At 35.0% G+C, this 10,846-nt stretch overlaps 2 protein-coding genes across 3 annotated transcripts; both read left to right on the forward strand.

The window, feature by feature from the left end:
• Positions 1 to 1,084: 1,084 nt before the first annotated feature.
• Positions 1,085 to 4,527, forward strand: LOC140863393 (uncharacterized). 2 transcript variants are annotated; one of them, XM_073266787.1, is made up of 2 exons: positions 1,085 to 3,664; positions 3,965 to 4,527. In XM_073266787.1, exon 1 carries the CDS (start codon positions 1,194 to 1,196, stop codon positions 3,561 to 3,563), a length of 2,370 nt encoding a protein of 789 aa, XP_073122888.1. In that variant the 5' UTR covers positions 1,085 to 1,193; the 3' UTR covers positions 3,564 to 3,664; positions 3,965 to 4,527. The 2 variants fall into 2 exon arrangements, with proteins under 2 accessions (XP_073122888.1, XP_073122889.1); XM_073266788.1 differs by having other exon boundaries at positions 4,095 to 4,527.
• Positions 4,528 to 7,483: 2,956 nt separating this feature from the next.
• LOC140864055 (LOB domain-containing protein 1-like) lies at positions 7,484 to 9,077 on the forward strand. Its single transcript, XM_073267952.1, has 2 exons — positions 7,484 to 7,761; positions 8,432 to 9,077. Exons 1-2 carry the CDS (start codon positions 7,486 to 7,488, stop codon positions 8,753 to 8,755), a joined length of 600 nt encoding a protein of 199 aa, XP_073124053.1. The 5' UTR covers positions 7,484 to 7,485; the 3' UTR covers positions 8,756 to 9,077.
• The last annotated feature ends 1,769 nt before the right edge of the window (positions 9,078 to 10,846 follow it).

Below are 10,846 nucleotides of genomic sequence, written 5' to 3' on the forward strand. Positions count from 1 at the left end.
TAGTAGGCGTTTCAAATATCTTTGGAGCAGCTAAGTCCTGAGATCAAACAAAACTCTAGTTTTGAAAATCTTATAGGCCTCTTTCGAATCACCATCCAGAATTCATTTCTCGGTGAGTCTAATGTCTGCCTACTTATCAAATACCATAACAAACTCCCAGACAATTTATAACGATTTGCACTACATATCAGGTGACCAAATTGTGTTCTGCTCATCATGACTTCCATCTCGGTCGGATTAAGATACTTCATTATCTTTTTAGAAACATCTACGTACCGTTCCAATGTAATCAGTTTGCAAGAAAAACGATCAACTTTGAACTCTTTCCTTTTAAGAACAACCTGAAAATGTATTAAATCAATATCAAAATAATAAGTTAAATGAATCAGTCGAGATTAAAATATGATACAGTCGAGTCAAGAAAGATATCGGTCGGGACATGGTCGATAATTCCTGCTAAGTAATACAGTCGAGATTCATAACATCATCAGTCGATATATGAAGCAAATCGGTCAGAACATAGTCGAGATTCGTCCAACGTAATGCAGTAGAGATTCATATCATCGTGCTACGTAATACAGTCGAGATTCATTACAACATAAGTCGAGATATGAAACAAAACATTCAGAAATGGTCGAAATCTACTATGACTGTACTACTGTTTTCCTAGGAATGGACAAACATATTAAAATAGAAAAATCTAGGTTTCTCGATGACTTACAGTAACGTTTTCCTCTGCCATTGCTGCAATGCTGCTTGTCGAGAACGAAAGAGGTTACGGGGAGTAAAGGAGCTACGATGACGACGAAGAAGGGCTTCAACGGCGGTTCAATAGGGTTCCGTTTCGACGGTTCCGTTAAAAATTGAAAAGCGGACAGAGGGAAAATTGGGAAAAATGAAAATTGCAGTAAACCAATTAATTACATCAATCGAGAAATCATTTACCGAGTCGAGGAAGGTTAAAATGGTTTGTATCTCATTTTAGAATTTTTTTTATTCAACTTAAAATTTTTACTTAAGGATAAAATTGTTTTTTTTCATTTGAGATCTATTTGCTTAAATAAAAACAACACGGATCCCGGACGGTAAAATGGCCAGCCATGGCTTCCTTCAGGCCTGCAAATGCAGAGCCCCACTCTTCTTCCCCAAATCACCAATGAAACCCTAATTCTGAAATTAAACCCCCAAAAGCTATGCCCACCTCAACTATCATCCCAAAGCCACCGCCTTTATCGAATCCCGCGGAGCTCGTTACCAGCATCACTGCCCAGCTCAAAAAGTTCGCCGCCCTCGCCGAACCACTTCCCGCCGCCCTCCTCGATACCCTCCATTCATATCTCCCATACATAACACCACCGGTTATCCATTCCGTCTTGTCCTCCTCTTCCCTCCACCGCCACCCTTCCTCTCTCCTCTCCTTTTTCTACTGGGCTCGTTCTCATTCCATTCCGACGCCTTTTACTCCGTTGCCCGTTCCGATTCTTGTCCCTGTTCTGTCTTCTCTGATTGCCCACCATAAATTCAGTGACGCGAAGAGCATTATTCGCGATCATGTTCTCTCCGAGCACCCTCATCACCACCTCCATAATCACCTCCTCCACCCGGCTCCACCCCTACCGCGTCCCTCAAAAGCTCTCCTGGATACGTGCATTGCCGCCTACTGCGGATCCGGGTTTCCACACCTTGCCTCGCAGATTTTCAAGAAAATGAAGCGGCATAGGCTCCGCCCTAACTTATTGACCGTCAATTCCCTGCTCAGCTCACTGGTAAAGAAATCTTCTTCTTCACGTTCTACTCATTTTTGGAAAGAATTGTTTAATGACGCATTGGAGCTTGGAATTGAACCAAATGTGGTTACTTTAAATATTTTAATTAGAGGGTACTGTTTAGAGTATAAGTTTAAGGACGCTGTGGATTTGTTGAGCAGGATGGAGAAAGATTTTAAGTGTAAGCCAGACCATGCGAGTTATAACACTATCTTAGATGCCTTGTGCAAGAAGGGGAGGCTACAAGACGTGCGGGACCTGTTGTTGGATATGAAGAACAACGGGCTCAAGCCAAATAGAAATACATATAATATTTTGGTTTGTGGGTATTGCAAGATGGGGTGGTTGGAGGATGCCTCGAAGGTTGTTGAATTGATGACACACGATAATTTGTTACCCGATAATTGGACATACAATATGTTGATCAGTGGGATGTGTAGCATGGGGAAGATTGATGATGCATTTAAGCTGAGAGATGACATGGTGGGGTTGAAACTGTTGCCTGATGTGGTTACTTATAATACTTTGATTAATGGGTGTTTTGAGGAAAAAAGGAGACCCGAGGCTTTCAAATTGATTGATGAAATGAGAGAGAAAGGAGTGGCACAAAATGAGATTACTCACAACATCCTAATTAAGTGGTATTGTAAGGAAGGGAGAATGAGTGAGGCCAGTGAGTTGGTTAAGAGGATGGAAGAAACAGGATTTTCACCAGATTGTGTAACCTACAATACTTTGATGAGTGGATTTTGTAAAACAGGTAATTGGGCAGAGGCATTTGGAGTGATGAATCAAATGGCTGGAAAAGGTTTGAAAATGGATATTGTGACACTTAACACTGCTTTGCACAATTTATGTGGAGATGGGAAGGTTGATGATGCCTATGCGTTACTCAGTTCGGCGAATAACAGTGGCTATATTCTTGATGAAGTGAGCTATGGTACACTGATTGTTGGATATTTCAAAGAAGAAAGTGTGGAGAAAGCTATGAATGTTTGGGATGAAATGAAGAAGAAAGAGATAATTCCTAGCATTGTCACATATAATTCTGTGATAGGAGGGCTGTGCAAATCGGGTAAAATGGAGGTAGCAATGACCAAGCTGAATGAGCTATTAGAGAATGCGTTGGTCCCAAATGAAACCACATACAACACGATCATACATGGATTCTGCTGGGAGGGAAATATAGAGAAAGCATTTGAATTTCATAACAAGATGATTGAAAAATTTTTTAAACCTGATGTATACACGTGTAATATCCTTCTCCGAGGTTTGTGCATGGAAGGGATGCTTGGAAAAGCTGTTAATCTCTTCCACTCATGGGTTTCCAAAGGGAAAAGTCTTGATGCTGTAACGTACAACACATTGATAGCAGCCTTGTGTAAAGACAGGAGACTTGATGATGCCTTAGACCTTGCTGCTGAAATGGAAGAAAAGAAATTAGGGCCTGATAGTTATACATACAATGCTATTGTTGGTGCTCTTTACGATGCTGGAAGAACTAAAGAAGCCGAGGAGCATTTGTCAAAAATGATAGAGAGTGATATAGTGATTCGGTTTTCAAAGCATGCTAATGATGAAAATGTTGCTACTGGAGAACCTTCTGGTGAGTCAGATTCAAATTCTATAGCTTATTCAGAACAGATTGAAAAGCATTGCTCTGAAGAGAGATACAAAGATGCCATGCAAATTTACGTGGAACAGATTCAAAAGGGTGTTAGTGTGCGTAAGTCTACCTATATAGCATTAATGAATGGACTCATCAAGAGGAGGAAAAGTATCCTGAGGGCTGGATAATGATGCGTTGCTTCTCTCTCCTTGGCTCTATCAAATGTGCATGATTTGCCTTTTTCCCTTTATCGTCGTGAACAGAACAAGAATCTCGGCATCGACAGCAGGTGCATGCTCTTTAACTCTCTTTTGAAGTCAGAAATAACTGTAGCTTTTGCAATTTTTTGATGCGTGCTCTACCGTATACAATAGTCCTATAAGATTAGTAAACCAACCGTATGTGTAACTTTGATGTATCGATGTTAATTTGCACCTAATATGAACCTCCTTAGTTTTTAAGTGCAGTTTGGGGAATGTTGTGATATGCACCGCGATAATAAAATAGAACAGTGAATAGAAGTGCTATTTTCCTTTCGTACTGCTGTAAATCGGCTGACTCTATGATTGACCTCTTATTTAAATCGCAGCTTCTGAGGCAATCAGCACATAATGAAACAAATAAACGATTGGACGGTTCCATAACTTTTCACTGTTTCTAGGCGCTGTGTTCTTATATAATGTGATCAGCAAGATATTCAAACGCGACACATATTGCAGAACATTCAGTACTTAAACAATGTGGGGGCGACTTCAAGTTGAAATGTGGAAGCCTTAGGAATTGATCTGCAGTGGACATATACAAAGAAACCAAGTTCTTCAGAGAGGTTGCATCGACCTGACATAATAAGGTCTGAAGTCGCCAAAGCGACCAAAATCAGGTTTTGAAATGATTCAGCCTCTCCATCAGCATGTCACATAAATTGCATGAGGGGCAAAAGTAGTGTAATTATATACTCAGTATCTATGTATATATTATATATACCCCAAATCCAAAACTTGTCACTAAATTTTGATAGGTTTACTTGGCAATTAACTAGTTAGATTTCATTTCCACATATTGTACTTGATGTGGCTTCTTCTCACTACATTCTTGATACCTTAAAGTTGTGTGTGTAATTTCATTATAAGTGAAGAAACAGCCCAAAATAAAACGAACATTTTTCCCTTGTTAATTGTTTTCCATATAAAAAATTGGAGATATAAAAACAGAATTATTGGTTTTTAGGTTTATGAGCGCATTGACAAAGAAGTTAGATGTTATTTGATATTATGACACGCGTAGAGTTGTGTTCATTGACAAAAACTTGAAGCCAGTTTGATGACGAATACTCTCTGCAAATGGCAATGTGTACGCAAGTGAAAGCATGAAAACGGCTATGCAAGTGAATTAATTCAGACGTGTGGAGGCGGGGCCTTGCATATCTACTCCATCTACAATATGTTTACTTTAGATATCGAATTTATATTTCATCTTGTATTTTAAAATAATAACAATATGCACCCATGATTGAAACTCTTTGCAACATAATATCAATTATGCTAATACACGTAACGAACTCATTCGTTCTATTTTTCTTGTTATTATCGTTTCAATTGAGGTTCGAACATGAGATTTGTGGTTGTTCGACACATTTGAGGTCACTTGGACCATTAGCCAAACTTGTCCAAATTGTAAAAATTGAAATTACGTATTAGACACACACCTAGTATTAATTTTTCCATAGATTGAAACCTAACCAAGGTTGACCATGTTTGAAACCCAACATTTTAATAATCATTAATAATACATGGATCTTGAGATGGAAGCAAAGCGAAGGAAACGAAAAGTCACTCTATGGGGAGAATTCAAATAGAAGTCGCATTCTCATTGAGCACGAGCCCCAACGGTTCCTTGACTAGCGTATAAACAAACGCCACGTCGTAAAACGCTAGATGGCGAAACGCGCTCTCATTGGTGGCTCCAGCTGAACGGTCTTTTTCTCTTGTTAAAAGTCGGCACCGGATGGGATAGAACCGGACGGTAAACTCGGCCACGTGTTATTCTTCTACCTTAATTACACTGCAAATCATAGTAGTCCCTATTTATGAATCATGAATATATATATGTACGCATTCAATATGTATTTTCCTACGAGATACTTCCACATTTAAAAACTCGTACCTCCACACTAGTATATAACTATTACACAGAAATTCCTACAAGATGATATCACGGATCAATTTTATACTCGACTCAATCCATGAAAATATTATTTTTTATTGTAGACATGAGATACGCGACTCTTAAAAATGTTTCAATGCTTGGATCTACGACATAGGAGAGAACTGAACTTTTGCCTATATTAGTTACGTTGACCAATCCATCTATAAAAGTTAAAAGATGTAGGAAAATTATTAAATATTCGCTAATTTTTCTTTTGGAAGGAGAAAATTTTATTTATGATAAATTAACGTTGCTGTAGGAAAACAATTGAAGAACAGTTTTGTGCATTCACGTTACTAGCTTGTCAACCTTTTCGACTATCCAATTATTTTTCATTCTTTTTTACTAAAGTATTAATTTTTTTTCCCATTTTTTTATGAAGAACTATATAGCATTAATTTCAACTAACTTCCAACAATTTTGCAAGTATATAATAATACATAAAAAATTTTTTAAGTAAACACATCTAGACATTAAATTCGTCAAGTGATATATAATAATTCATACCATATTCTTTATAGTTTTGTTGCTATATGTATGATTATTTTTTTTATGATATTAATGTCGAATGTTAAATCAACTGTAAAAAGAAATTTTACACGCATTTTACGTGTACATAATTAAGTTCAGTAACAAAGTTTGTTAACAATTATTTTTAACAATTTCAATGATATATGAAATTGCCTTATGTATTTGTGAATTGTGCGCAACCTCTTTCTACTGAGAAATATATTTATAGTTGAATGATATTTTTTAGTTTACAACACAGTAGTTTGTAATCAAGTTAGTAAGATAAATATTGGAAAAAATTTATGCGACAAAGTCGTGATAAAATATCGATACGAAAAATCGAACTCATGATATTGGTCGAACGTTTACATATTTCCCTAATTCGATTGAACATCGTTGTGATGTTTAATTTGTTTTCCAAATTATTTTAGTTACTTCATGTGATTTGCGTGCATGCAAGGTCTTTAGTCTTTAATTATTGGTGAGGTTAAAATTTAAAGTCATTCATTGTGCTTTATTCCATTCTTAGTAGTATAAAGAAAATTTTTATCCAATGCCTTTTCACTGTTGTCGGATTTCAAATTTGACAATTCATCATGGCTATTAACCAACAGCCCTTGACAAATGAAATGAGACACCTTTATACAGTACGGTCACAGATGTGACATATTTAAATATATAGTTTTTAAATATTTGAAATTGCCTTGGGATGAAATCTTTTGCATGTGTTCTCATTTTTTGTTTTGTTATGAGTTGATTTACAGTTTTAATAATTTTTTTTAATACAAGTAAAATTACATCAAATTGTAACACTAAACAAAGTGAAATTATTCGCACAATCGACGGAACTTAAGTATGAATTCGAGACGTGCTTGGTCTCAAGACCTCAGTCTTGATCACTAGGTCAAAACCTCATTGACATTTACAGTTTTAATAATTACTTCCCTATCTTGTATATTTTTTTAATTCTAATTTTTTCATCAAAATGACATCGGATAATATATGTCTTTAGTCAGTATTTTTTGGTAACATGTCGTCATATTGCGGAATAAAAAAATGAAGTGAAACGTATAAATTAGTGAATTGAGATCGTAAATTGACCGTCAACATGACCAAAAATAAAAATATATATATGAAAATTACACGATCATAAATATAATTTTCCCATTATTGAATAGAACGAGATTTAAAATCACAATTTTTTCCATTGTATTTTTCCAATCTCGATGTCATAAAAATATTTCCATTTGTTAAAAAAGTATATATTAAAAAACTATATGGCATTTGGTATATTGCGTCACATGACCTCTCCCCCAAACCCCGGCTATGTATGTGTCTCCCACTATAAATACTAGACTAGTCTGCAAATGATCGCAGCACGGAAAACCAATTGGCATGATTACTGTACGCACTGAAAACACCATCACCACCACTTCCGCCGCCGAGACGGCGGCGGAAGTTAGCCCCTCCTCCCCCTCCCTATCTCCTGCATCATCGACTTCATCTCCTCCGCCAACGATTATTCTCAGCCCATGTGCTGCCTGCAAGATCCTCCGCCGCAGATGCGCGGAGAAATGCGTGCTCGCCCCGTACTTCCCCCCATCCGAACCCCTCAAATTCACAATCGCACATCGAGTTTTCGGTGCTAGCAACATAATCAAGTTGTTGCAGGTATTTATTTAGACAGCGTTTGAGATTATTTTTAGAAAACGGTTCTGAATTTTTTCGTCACATGTATAAAACATTTGAAAATTTTGTGGAAAAAAAAAATTCGAAATACTTCTTAAAAACAATCACAAAAACTGACTTACATAGTTTATCCACGTTGAAAGCGACGTATATTCGTCTTTCCTAGCTCATGCTATACGTACATGAGATGCTCCGCTTTCAAGTATTGGACATGGATGCATTTCCGCAACACCTCAAATTAAAATATACCCCTTCGTCGATTGGACTAATTAGTATTTCGTCAAAATAATTTAGTTGATTTAACTTTTGAAATTAACAGTAAGGTTTGAAAAGTTTAGCATATGTTATACCAAATGTCATAATAAAAAATCAAATGTTTGATATTTCTTATTTAAAGAAATAAGTTGGAGACCTGTCATAGTCAACGAACAAGTTGTTTAATATTTATGGTCCTTATATTGGCTCCAATAAAATAAATTCATGGTCATTGGTCAATATCTATTCTTGTGGTTCCTAAATATTACCTTCTATACATGATCATATATCTTCATGCATTCAATTAATTGGAAGTACTTAGTCTAAAATTTTCAAGAAAATATATATGGAAACGAGATAATAAAATGTTTTAACGTATGTGTCGCTTAAATTTTAGGAACTTCCGGATGATCAAAGAGCGGATGCAGTGAACAGCATGGTATACGAAGCGAACGCGAGGGTTAGGGATCCGGTGTACGGGTGCGCGGGCGCGATTTGCCAGCTTCAGAAACAGATAAGTGAGCTCCAAGCTGAACTGGCCAAGGCACAGGCACAGGTCCTGAACATGCAATGCCAGAATGCTAATTTATTCGAACTAATCTGCAAAGATGATCCAGTACAACTTATGTTGCCACAACAGCCAAATATTATCTATCACGACATTAATTCCAGTAGTTTTTGTGTCGATGATAGTATCTTCGGCCTTTGGACACATGATTAATTATTACAAAAAATCGATATGTCATGTCTTGGAGATAACCATAATTATAGATATATATTATTCCATCTCTAGATTTTATAATTATTTATCTAGGTTTTGTATTTTGAAGGGAAAATCCTTTTGTGGAAAAACACAAATTAATTTGAAATTTCACAATTCACTTTATAAAATATGTTATATGCACGTGGAAAGCCATTTAAAGATAGAATGAAAATCACTTATTATTGTGCCCACAAATCTGTTCGTTTAAGTGGCAACAACTTCGCTTTATTAGGCGGAAGTCTCGTGTTCGATCGAGATCGTTGTAAGCAACACCTTTCTCCGATTGTATTTAAAAAAATCAATTATTGTGGACTATTGCTTTAGGTGGATTAATGCTAATGCTATTTTATTAAGATGTCTCACATTTGGCTGAACAGAGTTCCTGAGAGTTTTATATATTGATTTGGATAATATTTTTCTGGAGTTGAAATATTAAATAACATTAATTAAAAATCATAGGATCGCATTTTTATTTGAAAATTCAATCATAATACTCTTCCTAAATTTAAGTTTAATTTATGGAGAAAATCTTAAAAATTTTCACGCCTACTTAATAGAGAGAATTTTATAGTAATATTTCAGGATTTTCTTATTTGTATATATATCGGCTCCGTTTGGTATAAAAAACCAGACCAAAAAAGCAATTTTTTTTTATAAAAAAAGAGTTTTTTAAGCTAATAAAGTGTTTGTATGACCAATTGATAAGTGCTTAAAAAAGCAATTTTTAAGTCAAAAAATAGCTTTTTCAAAAGACAAAAATTATAGCTTAAAAAAGCATTTATTTTAAAAAATCACTACAAAATCCAAACGGTCTCATCATCTCATGATTAAACTTTAGGTAGGTCAAGTTTTTGGCCACCGTGGTTTTCGCAAAATCCATTAATTAATCCAATCGATGTGTTTTCGTGAGATTATATTGGAATTGATGAATTTCATTTAAGAAAAAAATTTGAAAGATAAACCACCATAATTATTATTGAAATAATTGCATTATAGAGTGAATTTGAAGTTCATTTGAATATGTTCATCCAAAACAAAACATTATAGTCAATTCCCTGATAATTATTGGGTCTGAAAAACGAAGCTCCATGCACAAGAGTAATATTATTTGAAAATGCTTTAGAAAAGTTATTATCTTCTTTTTTTTACAAAATTTTCACTACCTACATATATATATATATATATATATGCAAGGAAGCCACTTTTGACTTTTGCATGGGGTTAAAATTTTTAGTGGATTCATATAATTGTTTCTCTCGGGCATGTTAACATATACTTCTTCCTTACATGTGTGTGTGAGTGTTTACAGATTATGCTTTTGTATAATTTTTATTGGAAGTTCATCACACAAACTTTAGAAATATTATTGGAATCCTTCACTTTGGAACTAAATGAACATCGGATACCCATCATGTGTTTTATTCGTTTGGCAAATGGGGTGAGAATAAATCAAATAGGAAATGACAAAAAGCTAATTATCATATATATATTTACGCAGTAGAAAGTCCAAGTATAATCTTGAAAATGCAAGATTGACTTTTATGCATGTGTTAAATTATTCAAACCAAATTCTAATTTGAGTCAAGAACTAATATGCTAAATATATCATATTGTAAGTGATTGATTGTGTAATGTTAAAAATATATACTAGCCACTTCCATTTGAGAAATGCGAATTTGTATGATGGAGAAGAGATGATTATTTCGCTATCACCATATACTTATTTTCTATATATTGAAATATGTTTATGTCACTGCATCATAAGTGTGTATACTGTATTGTATAACATGTTCTTGGATAATGAGAGAGTTCAAAATTTTTGAAGAAAAATTATAATATTTTTAAATAGGTAGAAGTGCTTATTTATTTATAGATAAATAGGGGTATTGTAACTAATTAGGATGGGATCAATGGGAACAAGAAGACTATTTGTTGGAAGTCTGCTATGTGTAATTGTGAGCTGCAAATACACAAAAGTGAAGCCAAGATGAGTAGGACATGCAAACTTTATAGCTTTTAACTACTTGGTGTTTTTTCTAACATAAATCG

The sequence above is a fragment of the Henckelia pumila genome, chromosome 4, assembly GCF_033568475.1.
Source record: "Henckelia pumila isolate YLH828 chromosome 4, ASM3356847v2, whole genome shotgun sequence".
NCBI lineage: Eukaryota > Viridiplantae > Streptophyta > Magnoliopsida > Lamiales > Gesneriaceae > Henckelia > Henckelia pumila.